The sequence below is a fragment of the Ambystoma mexicanum genome, chromosome 1p (genome assembly GCF_040938575.1).
Source record: "Ambystoma mexicanum isolate Mex_15411 chromosome 1p, UKY_AmexF1_1, whole genome shotgun sequence".
Taxonomy (NCBI): Eukaryota; Metazoa; Chordata; class Amphibia; order Caudata; family Ambystomatidae; genus Ambystoma; species Ambystoma mexicanum.
Window position 1 is genome coordinate 1,006,497,089 of NC_090921.1, and position 25,626 is coordinate 1,006,522,714.

The 25,626-nt window shown below is 48.7% G+C and overlaps 1 protein-coding gene across 5 annotated transcripts in view; it reads right to left on the reverse strand.

Moving 5' to 3' along the window:
• The window catches only part of FCSK (fucose kinase), a 1,510,689-nt gene that overhangs the window by 868,139 nt on the left and 616,924 nt on the right, over positions 1–25,626 (reverse strand). For all 5 annotated transcript variants that reach the window (XM_069654984.1, XM_069654992.1, XM_069654977.1 and 2 more), the window contains 2 exons: positions 18,218–18,290; positions 1,390–1,487 (listed from right to left, as the gene is read on the reverse strand). In XM_069654984.1, the coding sequence (XP_069511085.1) occupies positions 1,390–1,487; positions 18,218–18,290 (171 nt within the window). The remainder of the gene's footprint in view (positions 1–1,389; positions 1,488–18,217; positions 18,291–25,626) is intronic.

Genomic DNA, 25,626 nt, shown 5'->3' on the forward strand with positions numbered 1-25,626 from the left:
TACCACATCCTGACATATTATTTGGGAACACTTCTTTCTTTTCTTGAGAACTATCCCACACCCCTTTTTGTATTATTTGTGAGGTTTGGCAATAGGTTTCTTAATATAGGCCCTTTTATTTGACACAACACCACTCGGACTGCCTTATTTTTCATTTGATGGCTGACGCTTTCTCACATTTTAGATGTAGATTTAGATTAGGCATTTTTCAAACCGCCATACAGCATTTCATTGTTCAATAAACACCCATGAACTGTTATCACTTGTGTCTGTCTTACTTGTTGCCACCATGAGTTTCTCACAGTCCCCAGGAACCGCTGAAGGGCAGACGGTACTGCGAGAATGTTCAGAAAGGTAACACCTTGGAGAAGAAAGTACGTTGTTCTGAATGACTGAATTATAAGATTGACATGCGGTAAACGTTATAAAAAAGCAATAGTGTCAACCCATAGACTCGTCGATCTACAGAATTATCGGATCCTATAGGTTCCCACTTGCTCAAGACAACACAAACCACCAATAAGGGAGAGAGGCCTTGGCAGTGGAGTACACCAAGGATATGACCTAATGTAAAGCCCAATGACGAACCTCTGCAAATAACAGATTCACGCAGAAATGGGCAGAAGGCTGGCAGTCAGTACTCAACAAGAGTAAACTAAGTCTGCCACAGCCAAGGGGACACAAATTGAACAAGTTTTCACAAACCTAAAGAAAGACCAGGGGGTGTGGATTGTCCCCCCCCACTCACCCCGGCACTATAAGATCCACTTCTCAGGGAAGCAAATCACTTCCCCAAATAGTGGGTTAAGCAACCAGTAAAAGTTGCACTGGTAACTTGGTGTAAACTTTACTTTGTGATTAATACCAGTGGATGGACTTCCAATTTGAAACGTGATACCACGAAGTCTGCAGGAAAGCAGCGAAGCGCATTTAATTTTCCCCTGTAGTCGTTTTGGAAGTATTTTGAGTGTGCGGGACAGATTAGGCTTAGACTCAGGACGGTGATTATTATTTGGGACATCCTGACGACTGTTACGTTAGCCAGTTTTGTCCCGGCAGGGAAACCCCTCATACTTAGTGAGGCAGTTTTCCAACCCCTTTCATTATTTAAATAAAAGTATCTTGACAAAAACCAACACTGTGTCCGTCTCCTTATTCCGACCCCTCGCAGAAAGGAGACAAATGAAGAGAAGGAAAGCAAGCAAAGGAAAAACCAGAAAACATACAAAATGAAAAGCAAGACAGAGCGGAAAAAGAAGGAAGAGATACGAAGGGCGAGGAAGGCAGTAGGAACAGTACTCCTGAGTAGGGGGGCAGTATCTACAGGCACTGCTGGGCATGACTGGGGAGTAGAGTCATCTTTTAGCGGCACATGCACAGCCCAATTACCTGCTCGTCTGTAAGGTAGACTCCATGCTTCCGGGCATAGGCCACACTGCCCGCCACCGAGACCACTCTGGCGCCGTGGAACCCTTGCCAGTCAATACCTGAATGAGATGAGCAAAGGGTTAACTCTAGGTAGTGTTTGATAGATCACTCAAGCAGCATTGCTGATGTCATTTAGGGGGGGGGGAATCCTTCGCACTAGTTAAGAATGTTTACTTATTTTAAAGTAGAAAGCAGGCAAAGGATACATGAGTAAATATCACTACCATTTGCAATGGTTTTCATTTTTTACAAATGAATATAAAACTGCAGTTTTTAACTTTTGATCAAATGTCAACATATCGGATTAATTATGGTCAAGTTCGTCTCAGAAAGACAATAAAAGGCAGAGACATCATGAAGGGGGGCAGTGGGAAATGGAGGCATGGAAGCAAGGCGCAATGCTTCTACGCCTCCATTCGCCACACTAAGGGGCATGGGGCAGTGGTAAGATCCCTGCCATGCTCGCCTCCTCCTTCGTGCTGTGAGTGCACTTCATCTGACACCTGCACGACACTTCCCCGCAGGCGTAAACGAACAGATTCCGATGGAATCCGTCTGTATTCATCAGCTGCTAAAGCGCAGGCAGATGCTATAGGAATCCATTCATTAGTAGCAAAACATTGGTTGCAGGTGGTGTTTATTCATTTGCAAGAATAGCAAAAGGAAAGTGTAAAGGTAGTTTCACCTTTGCATGTAATCATATAAAATGATCAGTAAACTCTTTTTCTTTTTTTAAGCTCCTTCAAAAAACTTTCTCCTCACTGGGATTGCAGCCAAGACGTCCGGGGAGCTGCTAATGCATTAGTGTGGTGGATCATGACCGACATTAATGTATTCAAGGGGGGCAGCCAACCATCCTGAATGTGGCGACCGGTGCAGTTGGAAATAAGCACATTGTTTCCACTTGCAGGATTCTCCGGGTCTCATTTTGAATTGCTCCTTAAAGAGGAAGCAGGGGGCTGCTTACGAATATCCCTCTGTGTAAGCAGCCGACTGATTCACCTTGAAAATTGCAGGCGTCAGTGCGGTGGCTTTCCCGGTGAGAATTACACCACTGTCCAAAAGGCAGCCTGCCATGCCCTTTCATGTCAGATGGCATTTACATGGATTCCTATGGAATCTGCATGCTTCTTGCAGGTGCAGGTGCAAAAAATACGCACAGTCCATAGGAATTCAGAGCATCTCAACCCACATCAGAATTTCATGCAGGCAGAGATGCTATCGGAATTGACAGGCGGAGCAAATGGAGCTAGCAGTGTCAAAATACGATTCATCCGCCCTCCCACCCCCATCTCAGCCTCACAAATTGATGAAATTGCATGGTGCACAAAAAATGAGTTTTTTACGCACTGTGATTAACTCCCCTTCCTCGGCACATGCCTTTATGCAAACCCTCCGGGAGCTCATGCTCCGTTCATGGCAGATAAGACTTTTATGGCTTCCATTAATGTTATGAACCATTTTGATTCATTTGTATGATGGAGAGGAGGGCTGGAACGCAACTAGTGTTTCCCTCCACCTCTCTGCCATAGAAATTCCCCAGCATTTGGGCCGCTTAAAGCAGGCAGACTCCATTGGAATCCATTGTAAACGCTGCCCGGCACGCGCGCATTGCTGCTGCCTCACTTGCATATCTTTACTTTTTGTGAACTTTTTTTTGCATTTGTAAAGCGCCTGCAGCCCCACAGGCATCGAGGAGCTGTTTCAAGAAAATGTCTTAGTTGCGCAAAATAGAAGGCAGTGCTAGGTTACGTGGAGCATGAGCCTTAAGGATAAACAGTAATAGATATATTAAATACAGGTTGAGTTGATGCGGCTCATAATCATGGAATAATCATGGAAGCATGAAAACCCGTATGATTAGCAACATGTCATTACACAAACAGAAGTATTTTAATTGCTTTCCAGAACGCTGTGCGTGACTCGATGCCTCTCAGTGCGGGGGGAAGTTAGTGGCCGCAATGACTGGGAAACTTGAACCCCCTGCTCGTGCCCTCACACTTTTGGGGTTGGCTACACGGTTGGTGTAGGCAGCTCTAGTGGGCATATCGGAGTGCAGTAGGGTAAATCTTTGAGAAAGGTAGCAGGGTGCTGAATTGTGTAGACATTTGTGCGTAAGAGCAAGAGTCTTGAAAATGATCCGCTCCTTGATGGTGAGCCAGTGAACGGCTTTCCTGGTGTCCGAGATGTGGTCTCTTCTGGAGATGCCAGTGGCTGCTCTGAGGGCATTGTTTTGTACCGTCTGTAGTTTCCTGATGTTTTTTGTTGAAGTGCCTAGCAGTAGTGCATTTCAATAGTTAAGTCTGGACCCAATAATTGCTCTGCAGATGGTGAGGCAGTTCTGTTGTGTCAGAAAAGGTCTGGCTGCATTGATTAATTTTGCAGGATAGTGTTTTAACTGCCTGTGAGACTGGGAAAGTGGTATTGTCGATCACAAAGGAGTTGTATTTGGTGTCCAGTTTCTTTTTTTTTTAAACTTCCGTTTTTATTGGCATTTTAAATTTTACAAATAAGCAAACAAGGAAAAAGAACAGTGGATCCCCCTCCCTCCCCCCCACCCTCCCGCCCCACCCCTGGATTCCCCCCCCCTTCCCCGTGTCCAGTTCAGTGTATTCATCTTGGGAGACTCGCGGAGATGCCTCCGTCTCCCTTGTCATAGAGTTGTTGCGATGCATAACCACTACATCAGTTGGCTGGCTTCTGCCATTCCCCAGGTCCTAGGGCCCCAAGTTTGGTTGACCTTCAAAAGGGGGTCAATCCCCTCATCTCCAGGGTGGGGGGTCTCTCAATGGGTTCAGTGCACATCCCATCCCCAGGATTGCTGGACACCCGACCAGTCCGTGAGGAATGAGCTAGTTTTGTCATTTACCATGGCCCTCAATTTGTCCATCAAAAACATATTTTTGACCTTTTTCAGCCAGTCCTCCTTCGAGGGAGCCTCCAGACTTTTCCATTTTTGGGCCAGAGCCACTCTTTCAGCCCTTAACATAGTTTCCCACATCCTAGGGTATCGGTGCACCTCTGTGTCCTCTGGGGGGAGGCCCAACAGCATCGTCAGGGGATTAAGTGGTATGCGGACCTCAGTCACTTCCTCCATCCAGTCCCTCACTTGCTCCCAATATGTTTGAACCTTTGCACAGTGCCACCACATGTGGCCTCTGGTCCCTGTCTCCCCACACCCTCTCGGGCACCTTGGTGACACTCCCGGGAACATCTTGGATAATTTTGCGGGGTCTCTGTGCCATCCCTGCAGTATCTTAAAATTATTTTCCATGTCAGCGGTGAAAAGATTTCCGTGAAATGCAATTTTAAATATCCTAGCCCAATCATCCTCAGAGATTTCGGCACCTGCCAGGCCTTCCCAGAACAAGCGAAAACTCCTCCTGCCCTGAAGGTTGTACGTGTTTAGGACCCTGTACAAACTTGAAACCGCCCCCTTCCTGGAGGCCGCCAAATTGAGGAGCTTCTCAAAGGGGGTCAACTGTCTTCGCAGATTGGTGCCCCAAGATGGGTCACAGAGGATGCCCTTCAGGCGAAGGTATTCGAAGATAGATATTGAGTCACGACCCAGTGCCTCTCTGAGCTCCTCATAAGGTAAGAATTCACCGTCCCTGAACATCTGCCCCGCCCATTCCATCCCCCTATCTGACCAGATCTGGGAGTGTTTGAACCCTCTTCCTCCCAGGTTGATGGGGTGTCCCCAGAGGGATGACATTGGAGACGGCCATGTGGTGAGGTGAGCGGTCTGAGGGCCTTCCTTCCAAATGTCCCATAGGACTCCCAGGGTCGGGTGGGCCCGTAAACGCCCTGGTATTTTCCTGCGAGGCGTCCACAGGAGGTCGCAGACTTTGTGGGGATGGGCGTCCATGTCCTCCAGGTAAGACCAGTACGTTCTCAGCCCCTCTTTCATGTGCTCCAGGAGGACACGCAGTTGGGCAGCACAGAAGTAGAGGTGAAAGTCTGGCAGCCCGAATCCCCCCTCCTCCCTTGGTAGGGTCAGGACGGCCCTTCCAGTTCTCGGGGTTTTGCCTTGCCACACGAAGTCACGGACCCCCGATTGTAGGTCTTTGAAGTTCTGTACCGGGACCCTGGTCGGGAGTGCTGTGAATAGGTACAGGAGTCGTGGCAGGACATTCATTTTGACGGCTGTCATTCGGCCATACCACGAGAGAATCATTTTACCCCATCTCCTCAAGTCCGCGGTGATCTCTGTAATCATGGGACCGTAGTTGGTGGAGCCCAGATTCGACATGGTTTATAGTCATAATATCGACAGTCAAAATGTCGACAGTCAAAATGTCGAAAAAAAAATGTCGAAAAATAAAATGTCGACTTTTTTTTTCAATGCATTTTTTTTTTATATGGGGGGGTTCCCCCCCCCAACCCCCCTTTTTTAATTTTTTTTTTAATTTTTCCCTTTTTTTTAGCTCCCAAACCCCTAAAATAAATATATAATTAAAAAAAGAGAAAGTCGACATTTTTTTTTTCGACATTTTTTTGTCGACATTTTTGTCTGTCGACATTTTTTTTTCGACATTATGACTGCACACCTTCGACATATCTCTGGGGAGGAGAACCCCCAAGTACCGTATAGCGACCTTCTCCACCTTGATCCCGTGGAACCTATTCTGGGGGTCGAGCACCGGGTCTATTATTCGCATTGGGAGCAGGACTGATTTTGCAGTATTTATTTTTAGGCCCGAGAATCGACCGAATGCTGACACCAGGGCCAGGAGGGGGGGGGAGGGAAGAACAAGGATCCACTAGGTAGGCTAAAATGTCATCCGCAAACAGGGAAAGCTTGAATTCTATCTCTCCCCTTCTTATTCCCCTAATGTTCGGGTGCGCTCTGACCGCAATTGCCAGGGCTTCCATGGTGAGGACATCAGGGGGGAGAGTGGGCACCCCTGCCTTGTTCCTCGGGAGAGGGGGAATGACCCAGACAGTGTCCCGTTTACCTGTACCCTCGCTGTGGGGGCTCTATAGAGTGCAGTTACCCAGCTCATGATGTGGGTCCCAAAGCCCATTCTTTGAAGGAGAAGCTCCATATAGCGCCACTCGACCCGGTCGAAGGCCTTCTCCGAGTCCAGTGAGAGGACGCAAGCGTCAAGTTCCGATGATTGGGCAAAGTGGAGCAGGTCTAGGGTCTTGCGGATGTTATCCGAGCCCTGCCTCCCGCTTATGAAGCCCACCTGGTCCCCGTGGATTAACTTCGGCATTATGCCTTCCAGCCTTTTCCCCACCACCTTGGCCAGGATCTTCACGTCTACATTTAACAATGATATGGGCCGATAGGAGGAGCATTCCGAGGGGTCCTTCCCCTCCTTGGGCAAGACTGCTATCACGGCTCCCATCATAGACTCGGGGAGTATGCCCCCGTCCAGCACTTCGTTAAAGACCCTCACTAAGTATGGGATCAAAGAGGACCGGAACTTTTTGTAAAAGAAAACTGTGAAGCCATCTTCCCCGGGGGAGGTTCCCACCCTCATCCCGGAGATCACCTTGTCCACCTCATCCTCTGTGACCGGACCCTCTATCCCTTCTGCCATTTCTCTTGAGAGGGATGGAATCTGTATTGAGTCAAGGAAGGTGTCTATCTGGGCATCATCTCCATCATATTCTGAGGAGTAGAGAGCTGTGTAATATTGGCGGAAAGCCTCACCGATATGGGGGGAGTCGTTGCCGAGAAGCCCCTGGGCGTCCCTCACCTCCCTCACCCTTCTATTCCTCTGGACCTCCCTCAACTTCCAGGCTAGGATCTGGTCCGCCCTGTCCCCCTTCTCATAGTATTTTTGTTTAGTTAGTTGGAGACACCTTTCTGTCTTATGTAGGAGCAGGTCTTTAAGCTGTAGCCTGAGTCTTCGAGGGCGGCCACCTGTTCACCCGCTAATGGGAGCCCCGGAGAGCTCGCCGGTTGGAGGCGGGATATCCTATCTCTCAGAGCCTTCTCCTGTATCTCCCTCTCCCTTTTCTTCTGGGCCCCAAGTTTTATAAGGACCCCTCTCAGGGTAGCCTTGAAGGCGTCCCAAAGCGTGTGAGTGGCTACCTCCCCGTTGTCGTTTAGGTCAAAGAACTCCGTTATGGAGTCCAAGACCTCCTGAGAGAGGACCTCATCCTTTAACAGAGCGTTGTTGCACTTCCAGCGCCCTCTGCGTTCCCTGCACCACCCCATCGCTATTGTGACTTTAACTAAATCATGGTCTGACCAGGGTACAGGGTCTATTCTGTAGCCTGACACATATGGACTGAGTGCCTCCTCTACTAGGACGCAGTCTATACGGGAGAAAGAGTTGTGTATAGCTGAATAATAGGTGAAGGAAGGGATTCCCCCTCTGGGAAGAGGAATTGTATCAGTTAGGCCCAGTTCCACGTTTACCCTCTGAAAAGATTGTGCCATAGCTTCTTCTGCAGCTCTGGGAGTAAGGGGGTCTACCCTTTTCCTATCCATAATCGGGTCGAGGACCATGTTGAAGTCCCCCCCTACCACTAGCGGACCTCGCACGAATAGTCTGATCCTATCTCTCACCGTTTCCCAAAATAAGGCCTGTCCTTCGTTGGGGCCATATACTACAGCCAGAGTGAGGGGGGAGCCCTGTAGGGTGCCCCGGACCAACAGGTATCTTCCCTCCGAGTCTTTTAGGATATCTGCCTTCTCGAACCCTGCATCTCTAGCTACCATGATGGCCACCCCTCTCTTTTTGGTCCTATGGGAAGCGTGAAAGACCTCCTCGATTCCCCCCCCCCCGCAACCGGGGCTCCTTTCCCCTTGCCCAGTGCGTTTCCTGTACAAACAGAAGGTCCAGTTTAGCCCTCCTAAACTCCCTGCAGATTAGGGATCTCTTCGATGGGGTATTCATGCCCCGAACATTCAGGGTGCCCACCCCCAGGGCCGGCAGACCATCAGCCATTGTCTATGAATTCTATTCTAACGGATGGCTGCCTCGCAACAATTCTCCTTTCTAACTCCCCATGAATTGACTTATGGATCCTTTTGACATGTTTCCCCAACTGACCCCCAAACCCCTTCCTGAACAAACAACCCCCAACTTGTTTCCATCCCCCCAACCCCTGCCCCGCCGTCCAGCCAGATAGTTCAGCCATCGCTGGCGCTTTGGCCGGACCACCAGCCTGCCCCTCTCGGCCAGGCCATCGTTACCAGGCACATTATCATGAGCCCCCCCCCCTCGATCCCCTCCCCGATTTTGCTCACCCAACTTGCTTTGCGAGGGGATTCTAGTCTCCTCCTCTTCTCCTATCTTTTGCCGGGCTTCTCACCCTCAGGTAAACCCGTGCCCTACGGGAACTCCAGAGGCCACGTTCACACTGGGACTGCCCAGCTACTGCCCCTCAGAGTCGTTCTGCTGCCCTTCTTTCCTTGGGGAGGGCGTATTCATTCTCCTGAATTTCCTCGCTCCTGACTTTTTCCGTCTTTCTCTCGGCGGGCCTGGGTCTTCAGCTCCGACCCTGGCCGGCCCCCGTGGCTCCCGACGGGGCGCTGGATCAGAGACATAGTCCTGGATAGCCCCCTTAATATCTTCCTCCGAAATCAATGTCGTTCTCTGGCCCAGGTACTCGAATGTTAGGGAGAAGGGGAAGCCCCATCTGTATCGCACTCCTTTTTCCTTCAGCAACTGCGTGAGGGGGCCGCACATCCTCCGCTTGGCCAGGGTGTATGCTGAGAGGTCCTGGAAGATGGAGATCTGGGAGTTGTTGTATGTGATCTCCTGGGCCTTCCTGGAGGCCTCCAACACCTGCGTCTTCTCCAGGTAATAATGGAACCGCACCAGAATCGACCGGGGGCCTCCTGCTCGACCTCCCGCTCTATGTACCCGATCGAATATGAGTTCAGTAGTCATCTCTTCTTCGAAGAGGAGGGCAATTATGTTACGCACCACGCGGGTCAGCTCCCTCTCCGTCTCCCCCTCCGACTCCGGGACCCCAAAGATCCTGAGGTTGTTTCTCCGCTCCCTGTTCTCGAAATCGTCCATCTGTCTTGACCTCTCCTCCTCCCTTTTTTCCAGGGCAGCCAGCCTCATGTTTACCTCTACTTCAAGGGTGGCCGCTGAAGATTGGTTGGATTCGACCTGAAGGAGTCTGTCCTCAACTTTGTCGACCCGGTGGTCCATTTTTTCAAACTTTTGGGCAATGTCCGCCCGCATATCTCGGATCTCTTGCAGTATGGAGGCAAATCCCCGCTCCATTGCGGCCGTGGAGGGTGCTGGGGGTTCCAGATGGGCCATTCCCTCTCCGTGGGGTGGTTCTATAACGGGGGGACCGAGTCTTGGTACCGATATTTTTTCAGGTTCTGCTGCCAGGCCATTAGGTTGGCCCCCCGGGCACACTGTCGGAAAAGTTACCTCACTTCCCAGTGGGCTCACCTCGCTGGACCGTTGGTGTCCCTCCGGCGGTGGGGCCCCTCAATCCTGCTGCGCGCCTTTATTCGGTCTTGGTGGTTGTCCCCGGGCAGGCACTCGCCCCACCAGCGTCAGACGGGGGCCTCACTTCCCGGGCAGTCACCACAGCGCCTCCAGTGCACCTCAATTTTATTTCTAGAAGGTTGATTCCCCTCTAGAGTGGGGGGGGGTGCTATTGCCTCCGCTGGGTGGAATGCTGCTGTCTTTTCGTTGGGGGTCTCTCCTGGCAAGGTATGCTGTCCCCACCCCTTCCGAGCGGTCTTTCTGGTCCTTGACCGATGCCCCCCAGGCGGGCACTCGCCCCACCAGCCTCAGGCGGGGGCCCCACACCCAGGGCGGCCACCGCAGTACCTCCCGTGCACCTCGTTTGTATTTTTGCCACACGATATTCCCCCTCTGGAATGGGTGGGGGGTGCTTTTGCGTCTGCAGGGTGGTGTGCTGGTGTTGTTTCGTTGGGGTCCTCTCCCCCCCCCTCCTGGGAGCTCTAGTTGCTCCTTGCAAGTTGCCCCCGGGCGGGCACACGCCCCACCTGCCCACAGCGGGGGCCACACACCCGGGGGGGCGAAAGCGGGTCCTGCCGAGCCCCTTGGGAGCCCACTGGAGTGGGGGGAGGGGCGCGTTGTGCGGCCACAGGGCGGCGGGTCGCAGCCCCCGATGAAGCGGCGGGGGCCTCTGGTGTCCTGCCCCCGTCCTGCGCCGGGTCTTGCTGGCGGTGAAGGGGAGCGGTGGGGGGTTAAACGGGTCCGCCCCCCTTCCGTGTCTCGTACCTGTCAGGCCGAGGCTTCCCTTGGTGCTCCTGTTGTGGCGGGGGGGCCACCCCCGGGACCGCTCCGGGCGGGAGTCCCCTCGCCCGAGGCGTCCCGGCTCGCGCCTCCTGAAGGGGGAGGCGAAGGCCAGCGCCGATGGGTCCGCTCGCTCCTCCCCAGGCTGTGCTCGCGGCCTCCTGCGACGATCCCGCCACAGCCGCCGCGCTCGCGGAACTCCGTCGTCCGGCGGTCCCCGGACCCCGTTGCTTCGCCCCGCGGGGGCACTGGGGGGTCACCACATCGATCGACTCGCTTGCGCTCCGTGGGGGGGTTTCGGGGGGGGCTCAGACCCCATACCGACCCGGCCTTAGGAGGAGCTCGCAAATCAGGTTGTCATTGCCTGTGCGCCCCCTGGTGGCCTCTGTCCAGTTTCTTGATGGTATCCGGTGAGCCGATGAGTAGGAGGTCAGTTTTTTCACTATTTAGGCACAACCAGTTCTTGGCCGTCCAGGTTTGGATAGTGGCGTAGATATTATCAAGTGATTCCTTGTAGGCCTCAATTTCCTGTGAGCGGTGTGAGGACCTGAGTATCATCAGCATAATTAGTATATGCGATGCCTAGGGAGTCTAAGAAGTTAAAAAGCGACCTTGTGAACAGGTTGTAGAGCATGGGCGAAATACAGGATCCTTGTGGCACTCCAGATTTGATTATCACAGGCATGGCGCAGGCTAGGTCCGAGAAGACTCATTGTTCTTTCTTTGAGAATGGACGATACCCAAGCAGTGGCATTAGGTGAGAAGTTGGCGGTAGTAGAAAGGTGGTGGCATAAGGTAGCATGGTCAACCAGATCAAAGGCCGCCGATAGGTCCAGGAGGGTGGGTTTACCTGCATCTATGATGTCATTGATCTGGTTTTTAAGGTCCATTAAGGCAGTTTCCTTTCCATGGTTGGGACGGAAGCCTGATCGTCGGAGACCTAATAGGTGATGAGTCTCCAAGTATTTGTGCACCTAAAGGAAAAATGGGACCGTAGTGATAGGTCTATAATTTCCAGGGCTTTTCGAGTCCAGTGTAGGCTTTTTCAAACAAGGGTGCACCCATGCTTCCTTCAGGCATGAAGAGACACAGTGGTTTTGAAGGAGACGTTGATGAACGCTGTGATAAAGGGTGCCAAGGTAAGTGCACTGTCTTTTATGAGCTGTGCTGGGCAAGTATCACCCTTGCAATTTGATGGCTTGATTGAACTGAGGATTGCTAGAACTTCATGTTCATTCATTTCTTTGAATGAGAATTCTGGTATTCCATGTGGCGTAGTATTGTGTGCATTGGACAGTTGTTGTTGTAGATTAGATAGTTGTTGATTTAAGGCTTTTTGGTGGCTAATGATTTTGTCTTTGAGGGTGTCCAGTTTGTCCAGCATAGCCTTCTGGATCTTATTGCACCAGTCCTTGTCCTTTGTGATAGAGGGTGGTGTAGGTGCGGGAGCTTCCAGTTCCCTGAATATAGAGAAGATTTCTTTCAAACCAGATTTAGCATTCGCTATTCTAGAGTTGAAGGAGTTGGGTTTCGCTGTAATAATGGCAGTTTTGTATTCTTTTGCAATTCTTTTTAAAGGCAAGTTTGGTGGCGTCATTAGGTTTGGCCAACCATGTTGAGAGGGCTGTCCTTTTCTTGGTGCTAAGTTTCAGGAGTTCAGGTGAGAACCACGAGTTGGTGTGTTTGGTGGTCTTGACTTTTCTTTGGGTGAGAGGGGCAATAGTGTCCACAGCCTGCGAGATGATGGAGTTAAATGTGGCAGCCAGGGTGTCTGGGTTATTGGAAAACGGTGGGCTGAGTTCAGGAACCAAAAGGTATTGTAGGAGCCTTTCTTTTGTGAGTTGCTTAGAGATTCTGTTGAAGGCAAGTGGCAGTGAGATAGGCAGGGGGGGTTAGTTTTGGAAAATCTCAGGTCAAAGAGGATAGCTGAATGGTCAGACCAAAGAATTGGAGTAATGGACGAGATAGTTGGAGGGCAGTTGTGGTGGGATATCCAATCCAGGGTTCGACCTTTGATATGGGTGGGTTCTGTCACAGCTTGTTTGAAACCCAGAATGGAGAGGGCGTTGTTGAGTGATGCTGCATGACCGTCCGCGGGTCATTAAGGCCTAGGTTCATGTCTCCCAAGAGGAAAGACACTGTATTCTTTTTTTAGGTTGTCAGTGAGGGCATGCATGAGTGGGTCTTAGAAGTCGGTGACTGAGACAGGAGGGCGGTATACAATGTGGAGGGTGATGGTGCAGCTCTATCTATGCCTCAAACAGAGATAGAAATGTTTTTCTCTATTTCTAACATTCCACAATGTGAAAGACGCTGTGAAATATGCTCCAGGTCCTGCGTGGGTGCTGGGGGCCTGTCATAGATTAGTGCCAGAGTGTATGTAAGGGCTCTGGCTAGTGCACCATTTGAGGTGCACGTTTGCAGGTCATCTTTGTGGATAAGGTGATATCCAATGCACTATTTTTAGATGACACATTTTAATAATTGGATTGTGAGTATCCAAACTATTGGTTGTAAACACCATGCCAAAAGCAAAAGTCAAAGCTTATTGCATAACCAATGGTCCTTACATGCACATGTGAAAGAAACACAATTCACAATAAAACATTTCATGAATAAAATTAACATTAATATAAACTCCAACATTAAAAAGACAAATAAAATAAATGGGGAAGAGAAAAGCTAACAACTTTGTTTGCAGTGCCCTAAGAATTAAGCACTACATGATAGCTGAAGTGAATTAATAACTGCAGTCAGCGCCTGAATTAATCATTAAACATTGCTTTCAGTATTCTCCCCACCCCATTCTGGATCTAACCGTCCAAATGGTAACAAAGAAAGTGACAACAGGGGAAGGGGTGTCCTTAGCCCACTAAAGAGATTTCAAACCAAAGGAATCTGACTTTCACCCGAAGAAGCTTAAACCAAATGGGATTGGTAGATTACAGCGCGACCCACTTAGTTGTGGGATAATTGGTCACATAGAGTTGTGCCTGAATGTGGCCACATATATATGTGGGGGGTGGATATAAGTAATTAATCTAGGGGGAGTAAGGGCGGGATGCGGGGAGTCTCCCCCCACATATATATGCAGCAAAATCAAGCAGTTTTTAAAGAAACTTGCAATCCAGTTGAAAAATGGCCCCTGAGTCCAGTGTAAAACTCTTTATGCAATTATCTTCCTGTGGGACCCATAAACCACCAGAAAACATCAAGGAATGCAGGTAATGAAACCAATGAAGAGAATTGAGATCCCCCCCAGCAGGGAATATGTATCTCTCATATGCCTATGAGACCCTACTGCCAAGATCTTGGCCGTGACTATATTATCATCTAGGCCAGGAGTCTGTAACCTTTGGCTCTCCAGATAGTTTGGACTGCAACTCCCACAATACCTCCCCATGGACTATGCAGGCTAGGGCTGATGGGAGCTGTAGTCCAAAACATCTGTAGAGCCAAAGGTTGCAGATACCTAAACTAGGCCTTTGCTCAGGTAGTACTTCTGAAATCCCTTGTCTAGTGCAAGAAGGCTATTCACATGTGATTCAAAAAGCATCAGCCTCAAACAATCTAGGAAACATATTTCTTTCCATCAAAGGGACATTAGCATTTACTCCCCTCATCAGGCCCCAATATCATTCAAAAAGGAGCAAGCAATGTTATTAATAGAGAAGTCAATAGAGAAGTCAACAGTTGTTTTCCCCAATGGATGATAACAAATATTGTGTAGGTCGCAAAGTGAAGGGATGCAAGGAGCCATAAAATAATTGCATCCGTCCCCATTTTCGCAAAGCCTTTCCATGGAAGAACACAATTTATGGAATCGAATGCCGCATGGAAATCTACAAAACATAAATAGGTTCAACACCTCGTTAGATGAGCTACCTTATTCATTACCAGGTGGTTACGTCTAAAGCATTGATCTAATGTCTCTGCCCCAGTCACAATATTTGAACATGCTCTTGTTTATTGTGGTTAGCCTGAAAAAGGACTCGGACCAGAAGACATTATGGGCCTCATTACAAGTTGGGCAGTGTGGGTAAAATGCAACGGTATTACTAAATTACTGCACTGCCCAACTATACGTTCGGTGGAAAGTTGGAGGATTCACGTCCAGCTATGAGCTAGTGGTAAATACACCAACTTTCCACCCAATTTTGGCGGAATTACTGCTGTGATAATTTCGCAAAAATCCCCCATCGAGTCCAGTGGACTCAAATAAATGGGGACTAGCACCGCCTACTGCCATTTATGATACCGCCGGACCAAGTAGCGGTAAAGGTAATACCATTTGGTGGTATCTGGGTGTATTTACCACCCAGATACCACCAAACTCGTAATGAGGCTGATTGTGTTGACTTTTCTATTTACATGAAAGGGAAGAACACCTGTCTATCCCTATTGATAAAAGGGGATTCCCCTCCTACAAAACTATACTAAGGATGCTTCTCAATAATTAAAATAATAAACAAAATCCTCTGTCCAAACCTATCTTCTATCTGAGCCTACCACGGAAGAATACATAACTTAAACTAAGCAGAAGATCCTGCCTTCAGAGTTATGTAATTTGGCCTCTCCTGGGTCTGCTGGGCATCTCTTCTTTGGTTTCTCTTTCTGTTCTTGTCAAAAAAGTTCACAAAAAGGCTCTCCAAAATCAAACACAAAGTCTCAAGTTCCTGAAAATATTGAAGATCTGAATTGGTGTCGATGGAGGAACATCTCATTAATCATTCTCTTCCCTGTATTCACACTTTGGTTGTCCCTGGGTTCTTCTTTAATTCGTTCTATATTTATCTGCTTGCGTTCTTCTGGTGGAGGCGACTCTCTCAGTTTCGCAGTCTTACGTATTCCAAGGGGTGTTGGTAACCTCTTATCAGATACTCTTCCCTTAGTTTTGCGTAGTGTCTGATTGCCATTTGGCTCGTTAGTATACTTGGGTCTCCTGCCCTCTTTCATTCGTTCTATATTTATCCCTTTGATCCCTTCTGGTGGTGCTGGTGGCTCTCTCATCCCTACAGTCTTACTTAATCCCCAGGGTTGTTGGCAACTCCTTGTCAGTCTTTCCTGGATTCTGCACAGTGTCTGTAAGCAGTTTGGCTGGTTATTATACTTGGGTATTTTGACCTCTCACAATCCTTAGGCTTAAGGAATTCTTTCTCTCCTCTGGGCCTTTGTGCCCTTCATCCGAGACGGGGGCATAGCAGCTAAGTCCAAGGGCGCTCTCTGGGGTTTCGGAAGCCTTGCTGGACATCGGGGGTGGGGGGGGGCTGGGGTGCTGCGGAGTTGGGGGATTTCGACATCAGCTCAGGCATGCTGCCTCTAGCCTCCTGCCCATGCTGATTGGGATGGCCGATGGCCACAGGGAACAATAACAGTGACAGAGAAGCCCTACAGCCTCTGCCTGCAGCAATGCTACCCAATCAGGCAAGTAACTCGGAGGCCTGACCCCCACCCACTCATGTATTACAATGTATTTCGGAGCCCGAAATCTAGCTTCTCCCTTCAAAGGCCTCCAAACAAGATTAACAGGATGAATGTGGAACGTTGCATGACTTAGGAACCAGACAAAAGACAGGTGTAGGTGGGACGGTCTATTAAGGGCCACACCTTATTCTTCCCAGAAATAGGCCTTTAGAACGCTTGTCCTAGGATGGTGTCATGAGGCAACATCTGCTGAAGCCCCACTCTTGCGACCATCACCCTCACCAGCTCTGATCCCTTTGCTCTGTAGCAGATATTTTCCAGGCTGGGAGGATAAACAATGGAAGAGGGGGCACGCAGATACTGGTGGGTTGTAGCAGCCAACAACCCTCTTCCAGGTGCGATGAGCAAAACTCCTCCGTTTTTGGGTATCACAAGCACAAGGCATTTTGGCCTTGCTGGGTTATCAGAGAGGTTTCAAGCAACACCTCGCTGATCATGCGTAATAAGCCAGAAACCTTGTTGGTATGGCTGGTGTTGCCATACAGAAGGGGTGAGGCCTAAAGATTCTGGCAGGTCTGCCCATGTTGGGGTACTACCTTGAGGTAGCCACATAGCTTTTCTTCTCTGCCATAACACAGAGTGGATCAAAATCTCACGGAAAGCTGCCCCGAGGAATGTTCAGTGGCTCTGATGGAGGGAAAACTTTTCATCCATCATATGGTGGATGCACTTAATGTGAACGCCAAGTCCGACTGATCCTTAGCACTGATTGCAATTTATGGGCCAGACACAAACACAGAGCTCCCTGTGGACTGCCCATGCACCCGTCCAATACTGCTCTGAGATTATGTGTGGCTGTACTGTTCGTCTTCAGACAGCAATGTGAGTCAATTCTGAGACAACTACTATGAAAGCTGGTTGTGACCCCCATTTACTTATTTACAGTGGAAGGCTAGGAATGCTGTATGATAAACACATATAGGGATCCTTTGCAATTACCTCTTTGTGTGGACAAACACTAATAGCACTTTAGGACTGTATGCAGGGGATGGATGGCTGAGACCATGTGTCTGTCACAGAAATAATGGTTGTTTATTAAAAGGCTGCAGTAGAACAAACCTTTCTCGTTTAAATGGAATAGAAACATGATGCTATAAATGGTGGCACAAAATGCCACTGATGATGCCCAACAAGGCTGAAACACGTGTATGGGGTTACTGTTGGTACTCTTGTTCAGAGGAGAATTGCCTACCATTTTGGCGCTGGACTGCCCCTGGGCAGGACAAATGCTGATATGCGGGGAAATTTCTTCTCTGTGAAAGGGACAGTGAGCTAAAGACTTGGTAGAGTCTCTCCCAGGGGTCATTCACCCAAGAACAGGTCATTGGGCGGTGCTCGTGCTGGTAGAGAGACTCCCAGACCCCCCTTTGTTTTGCATAAATTCATTTTGGGTCTCACCCTAAATTACCAGGGTGATCCAGACGTGGACCCCTTGCACACTGTTCTTAGAGAGGCACAGTTCCACCTCACTGAGGATGCCCAACAAGGCTGAAACACGTGTATGGGGTTACTGTTGGTACTCTTGTTCAGAGGAAAATTGCCTAGCATTTCGTCACTGGACTGCCCCTGTGCAGGACAAAGGCTGATATGTGGGGACATTTCTTCTCTGTGAAAGGGACAGTGAGCTAAAAACTTGGTAGAGTCTCTCAGAGGGGTTATTCACCCAAGAACAGGTCATTGGACTGTGTTCATGCTGGTAGAGAGACTCCCAGACCCCCCTTTGTTTTGCAGGTCTGGATTTAGATGCACTTGCTGAGCTCCATCCGAATTCTGTACAAAACAAAAGAAATGATGCATGTCTGAATTAAGGAGGTGCCTCAGACAAGCTGTGCCTTCACCATACCACTGGAACCACGCAGGGAACACCTGCCATTTCAGAATTCCACTAACAAAATAGTAGCAGATACTCCAGGTCTCGGTTGAGTAGCACTAATTCAGTCTTGTGTATGTTTGGGGGAGGGGATGTTGGAGTCCCAGTACTTGCATACAAGAGGAATCTGCAAGACAAGGGAGAAGTGCACTAGCACACTTGTTTTAGGTGTATAGTGTGTGGATTAGCAGGGGTGGTGCATCTCCAGAGTGGGGTGCAGGCCCCACAGTTGCCTCACCTGGTGCAGAGGGAATCGTGAGCATCATATCCGTGCTGCAGACCCAAACTCCATGGGGCGAGCCAGGACACAGCTGTGAAAGAGAGAGACTTGCTTACAACGGTTGAAATACAGACTGACAACAAACAATGACAATGATTCTTACAGTATATTATTTAGTGACCACTAAACAAACAAATGACCTTCACAGTAATTCATGTGCGTATTGCGCAACTCACCCTTTTTCAAGGCTCCTCCCGTAGCCGGCGGCGGCCATGACAGAATAGTGCTCTGAATATGCTGCATAATGCAGGAACTGAGTATACGCCCACCTCCGTCATACATCTGAGTAGCAGCCCCCAGGACCCCACCGCCAGTTGGCACATTTGTACTCCAAGCAATGCATTGTCACTGGAATAGGCACAAGGGGCTGGGTGGGAGTTACAATGGATGGTTCAGACCTGTTTTGGGGCCAGCGTCCTGCCCTGCAGCAGTGCCGGTGACACTGTCCTCCGCTACCGAAGACCTGGGAACAGCCTCTGTAGGCTTCCTGGGTCATGGATCTGGAAGGCTGACGGTACGAAGAGGAGAAACCTTAGGAAGACCTGCTCAACTTTCCCTTGAGGAGCGAAAAAAACAGCACCTTGTGAGAAACCTGACGGTTTTCTCCCAGGTAAACCTCGCAATGCCCTTATTCAGGTGGCCAGGGGAGGGCTGGCACGCACAGATTCCAACCTTGGGGGTGGACGAGAGAGGGAGGATCACCTTGGTAGGTAAGCCCGTGGTTGTGCTGGGGGAAAATGCCCAAGGGGTGGGCGCAGTACTATACCGGAATAAGGGACGAGGAAGACAAGGTCCATGAGGCTTTTATGGGCTATATCAATTCGACCTCTCTTCCATCCAGTAAACTTCCTTCTCCAGAATCCACCATCCCCTCTTCCGCCTCCGGTGAATCCATTACAAACACTGTTGCATTCAGAAACCATCTTTCTCAGAATCCTTGTTTTCCTGTTCCCTATCCGAATACTCCCAATCATTCTTCTTCCTGTTCCTCTGATTATTATTTCCCACACTCCCAACCTGCTCAGATAAAAAACTACAGTTCCCACAATTCCCCTTGTTTATGTCACGATCCCAGCTATTCTCGTTTGCCCCGCAAACCCTACCAATCCCGTCCCTCTCATTGTCACTTTCTGAACTCCCAGTCAAAAGTGAACCACAATTACAGTTCCCACAAACCGCCCAAAACCCACCCTTCCGAAATCACCAAACCGTTAGAACAAAGAGTATAATTCCCTATAACACCTCTTCTCCATCCCGTCCTGTAGGACACTCTGACACTCCAACCCCTCCCCTTTCCAACACGAACACCGTCTTACCCCCACGAAAAAAAAGCAGACTAATAAAACTGTTTTCCTGACATGTTCTGCCGCAAGGATCAGGCAGAGTCAGGCAATTGATCTAAATTACACACACCTGGCGGCCCTTTCCTTTCCTAACAGGGATAAAAGGTGGAACAAGAGAGCACAGTACGAGTAAGGCAGACCGCATGATGAGACAGCTATCTAGACCCGGCAGTTCAAGAGGAGGATAAAGGCAGCAAATATCGAGAGGCTGACGAGGAGAGACACAACCTTGCCCTTTTTGACAAAACCCTGAGAACCCTCCGCTGAAAGAACTTAAGACTGGGACAATAGCCCAAGTGTACTGCAACAAATGTCAACGGTACACATAGCGTATCAACGCTGAGAAGTCGGAGCGAGGGAGACTCCTGCTCCCGTGCTACCGGCCTTGACTCCAGTAAAGAAGAACGCCAAGTGGTTCATCACAGCCGGTGAGTCGAGGGGAAAGCTGATAAGAACCTGGCGGTGGTGAATGAAAGTCGCAAAAGGGCAAAGTGAGAACTGTAACATTGACTAGGGGAGACCAGCTGCAAAACAGGACTGGTACCACGTGGGCGCTGCTCCGAGAAACCCTGGTCAATCCCTGTTTAAGTGAAAATCCAGATACCAGAAGGCTACAACCTTTGAAGCCCTTGATATTAAAAGGAACTATTTTAGGATCCAAGCCCCGAAGAGGAAGATCCAAGGGGTGAAAAGAAATCACCCAATACCATGAAGAACAAGGGTCAGCACCTGGAAAAGTGGGCCCAGGGGTGAAGAACCCTCACCCTAAGTAAAACCAGGAAACAAACTTTCATTTTGTTGAAGGAAATTTTGCTTTGTTGTTTGAACACATCAGGCCCTTGAAGGCAAGAGACTTTCAAGGGAAACGAGACTTCGCCATCGAACCTCCTGATAAACTGGAACAGAACGGTCAACTTGTGCTGAGGAAGCTCGAGTCTGTGCTGTATTCCATGATCCCACCTTACACCGTGCTCTAAATGTGGGGAAGGGAGGCCCAAGCACCGCATCCTGACTTTTATTTGTGAACACTTCTTTCTTTTCTTGAGAACTATCCCACACCCTTTTGTATTAGTCGTAAGGTTTGTCAATAGGTTTCTTAGTATAGGGCCGTTTTATTTGACACAACGCCACTAGGACTGCCTTATTTTCATTTGATGGTCGACGCTTGCTCCCATCTTAGATTTAGCTTTAGATTAGGCATTTTTCAAACCTGCATACAGTTTAATAAACACCCTTGAACTCTGATCACTTGTGTTTGGCTTTATTGTTGCCACCATGAGTCCCTTGCAGCTGCTGCTGGAGAGTGCCTAAAGAACGGGCCGTCTCTGTATCCGCCTTGATGGCCTGGAGGGACTCGTCGATTGACTTCCCAAACAAGTGCTCTTAGTCGAAGGGCATGTCCAACACCTGCGCCTGAACTTCCTGCCGGAAATCCGTGGCCTTCATCTAGCCTTGTCCACAAAAGCAGACACCGTTCCCCATCTGCTGGAACCCCGTGTCGGCGACGTCCAACGCCACTGTAATGCCTCCATCCTCTTATCGTCAGGGAGAAATTCTAGAATGGGCCCAGCTTGTACCACAGCTCCCTGTCGTACCTGGCTAGGATCGCCAGTGCATTGGCCGCCTTGATCGTGGACGCCGCGGTGTAAATCACCTTCCTTCCCATGGCGTCCAGCTTCTTCACCTCACTGTCCGGAGGGAACGAGGACAACGAGGACTGGTTAGCCGACCGTTTCCTTGCGGCCGCCGACACCACCGAATCCGGCGATGGTTGTGACCTCAGGCACTTGGGTGCAGAGTCCGGCACCCGGTACTTCTTCTCCAGCCTATCCCGTTTGGCTGTAGCCATGCAATGGTTCTTCATAAGGGCTAGGCCCTCATCCCATACATTGTCCAGAAGGTGAACTGCCATGATTGTCTTCCTCCTGGACTTGCACCTCTGGTACAAAAAACCCTCCTTCCTGATTTCTTCAGGCACAAACTGAAAAAGCTTAGAGGCTCTGGCGATCATGGAATGTAATGACCTCACCTTGTCCGGAGGGGGCGCCCTAAGTGGAGCATCCAAATGTGGAGACCCGCCGCATGCTATGACGATATCGTCATCGTCTGTGGTTGTGGCCGTGTCCGTCCCCGTACCTGTGTCAAGGTCTGCTGGGGAGAGGGGGCACAACTTGGAATGGGTAGGCTGAAATGGTGGCGTCGGATGACGCTTCCTCTTCTTAGTTGGAGGCTGAACGGGGGGCTGTGGGACCACAGGAACGGGGACCAGAGGCATCCTCTTCTGGATCTCTGATACCAAGGTGTGAAGGGTCGACAGAATGTCTAGAGACACATCCCTCGGCTGAGCTGGCAGGATCGGAAAATTAGGCCCTGTGCCATCGTCTACGTCGCCTCCGTCAACCTCCTCGTCTATGGCTTTGTGGACGGTGTGCAAGGACTCCCGGTCCTCGCTCTCTGTGGACGAGACCACCATGGCTTGTGCCAAGGCTTGGGAGGGCTGCTTTGGGGCCTCCTCTGCCCCCCTTTTTTCACCCCCGTGGGGCTTGAACCGGGGCATGAGCCTGTTTCCCCCCCTTCTGGTGTGCCAGCAGACTTTGCCAAAGATACTGCAGTGGTGTTGCGCACAGGGGGCAAGGATACTTCCTGCGCTGCGGGGGCTACCTTCACAGGGTCAGCTCCCTTAGTAGTAGTTAGAGCAGCTACCACCAACTCTATCTTCAACGAAGTCTTAGCCTGCGCGGATTGGGCATGTTTGGGCAGTGCAGCCTTCTTCTCCTCAGTCCGCGGCCTCTCCGACTTCTACCGCAGTGTAGCCCGGGTAGCTGATTTCCTCTTCGAGGAGGAGCTCGATTGCCGGCTGGCAATGGAGGCGGAGGGTGATGTCGATCGTGCCCTATTTACCTTGGGACCCACTTCTGCAGCGACCGCGGTGAAATCGGACTTGCGGTTCTTGGCCTTGTCTTGGGCCCCCATGGATGAGACACTCTCAAAGGACTTAGAAGACTGCTCCTCGGACTGGCTGGTCCTGGGTGAGGCATGCCACCAGTCTCCTGTGCCTGTCCTTCATCGTCTGTTTGGAGAACCCCAGGCATATATCATACTTCACCTTCTAATGGTCTGGGCGAAGGCAGTAGAGGCATTGCAGGTGCTTGTCTTCCACAAACACGTTCCGTAGCTCAGGGCTTGAAGAGGAACCTCCCCTCCTTCTCCTCTGTCATGGGCGGAGGGAGCGAAGTAGGCCTGATGACCTTCTGGAAACTTCGACGATCTTTGACCTTGAAGGACGCTGAAATTCACTGACAACGGATCTGCTGTCGGCAGATGGAAAAAAGAGCACATGGGGTCTTTCGGAGCAAAAATAGAACCTTTTTCCATCAAAAACAAGAAAAAACTTAGAAGTAGCTCACAGAGCAAACTCGAGGACTCCCAAAACTGAAGCATGCAATAAAAATCTGAAGGTGGCTGCCAGAGGAGGGGCTTAGGGAAAAGGCTGTCAATGGATGGGGGCAGTATGACCCAAAGGACAGTGATTGGTTTAAAGGAGAAATACAGTTTGTAAGTGAAAGTGAAACAGTTTTTTCTTTTACCAAGGTTTCCCAGTCTGACGACGGGGAATATTCATGAGCATGTGAATCCATGCCAGACCCATGCTGGAGAAGGAATATTCTCTGACCATTGGAGAAGGGGATTGAGCCCAGCTGAGGGGGATACGGGGTAAACCGTGATTCACCTGAGAAAGAATATTCTCTGAACATTGGAGGAGGGGATTTGAGCACAGAAGAGGGGGATCCACAACGATTGTAGTATAAAAAGGGTTCTGAGCCCGGCTGAGGGGGATCCAGGGTGAAGAGTGGATCACCTGACTTGAACAGTTGTAAGAGGAAAGGAACTTTGTTTGTTTTGGTACATCAGGCCGTCTACTTGTACTACTTTTTTTTTTAAAAAAAAAATATTTTTGATTGGTTGATAAATCAACCTTTCAAATATAACAATATAACGATTATTTAAGAACAGTTGAGAACAATTTGCAATGCACAATATACATAGTACAATTAAAATTGCAAATAAAACATTTTTTTTTTCCCTAGCTTTTGATATTTCAATATTCGTAATAACTCACGGGGTTCTGTATTCAAGTCTCATTTAAGTAGGTTTATAATAAATTTCAGTTTCTCCCAACAACACTATATCCAAAAATTGTACAATTGCAATTCTAAGTCCCAGCTTATTGCTTGAAAAGATTCTGTGCCAAATTTCATCAACAGTCATAGGTACATATGTTCGCAGTTGTTTACTGAAAAGTTTCTTTCTTGTCACATCTAAAGCTGGGCAAACTACTATTAAGTGTTTCAATGTCTCACGACACATTTTGCCATGGCAGAAACGACAATGATTTAAATCATCAGTGACCAAGCCCCTCCTGGCCATGATTTCCATTGTCGGATATAGGTTAAACCTGAAACGCAGATATTGTTGCCTTATATAAGGTGATGGAAATTTCAGTAAGTAATCAGACATTACCCGGAATCTTTTATGACCAAATAGCTGGTTGTCAAAGTCCTTGTAAGTGCAACATTTGTCCCTAGTGCATATCCAATCTTTTTGATACAATTTTAGTTTAGCTCGGTTTGGGTTTGTCAAAAGGACAAGTAAAGGTATAGAAGCATCAGATAGAGCATCCAATACGCAATTTCTCCAAGTGCGTGGAAAAAGATGGTTAGAATTCATAAGGTAGTATGCAACAGGACTCAAGATATTACGATGTTCAAGACCTAGGAGACATTTGCGTAGGAATTAACACATTTTCCATATTAATTGTACATGAAGTGTAATCAAACCAAGTTCATACCTTATGAGTGGCAATGGGGTACAGTTAGGAAGTTTTAGCAATGCTTTCCAAAATTTAGATTCAAGCATGTCCCATACTGATGAGCTATGTATTAGTTTAGTTTCAGCACCATACAATATTATAGGAACCACTTTTGCTTGGTAGAATGGCATAACATGGTGAATAGAGAATTTACCGAATTTGGACATTAGGATAGTTGCCTGTGATTTTAATGTTTGAAGCTTGTATGACAAAGAATCTATATATGATTTTTCTGAGATTTTGTTATAAATTGAAATGCCCAAGTACTTATATTCAGAAATATTCTGCAATTCAAAGTTTTGCAAATGCCACTTAAATGTTCTTTTACCGGCTGCTTTTGCATTTGTCAAACAGGTCACTACTTGTGTTTTTTCCAAATTAATGGTAAGATTGTTGTTTAAAGAATAGGTGGATAGGGTATCAAGTAGATTTTGCAAGCCTCGTGGAGTTGTTGATAAAAGAACTAAATCATCTGCATATAACATCCATGGGATGAGTTGTAGTCCCAGTTTTGGTGCATCAGTTAGTATGTCAGAAAAGGACTCACCAAGATCTAAAATAAACTGGTTGAAAAGAAACGAGGCCAGGATGCAACCCTGCTTAAGGCCTCGAGCTGTGTGAATAGGCACAGATAGCAACCCTTCTGTTGTCAATCTAACTTGTAGAGTGGTATTAGTATGAAGAAGTTTAATTATTGCAAGAAGTGATGGTGGACATTCATATCGCAGTAGTTTTTTATACAAAAGATTGCGGTCAATAGAGTCGAATGCAACCCGAAAGTCTATGAATGCCAGATATAAGGGTTGGTTCAGTGTAAAGAAGTGCGATCTTATCATGTTCAAGGCGACTATGTTCGGGGTAGTGCCCAAACCAGAAACAAATCCTGCCTGGAAAGGATCCCTTCTTTGGTGATTAGTGGCCCAGGCATTAAGGTCTCTAAGTACGATGCGGTTGAAAATTTTGCTTGGTGCATCCAGCAGTGCTATGGGCCCATAACTAGAGGGATGGGTTCTGTCACCTTTCTTGAATACTGGTAAGATTATGGAATGGGTCCAGGTTTCTGGCATTGTTTGAGTCTGGATAATGTTGTTGAACATGTTCCACAAAATGTCAGTCCAAATATCTGGGTGTTGTTTCAAAGCAAAGTTGGACAA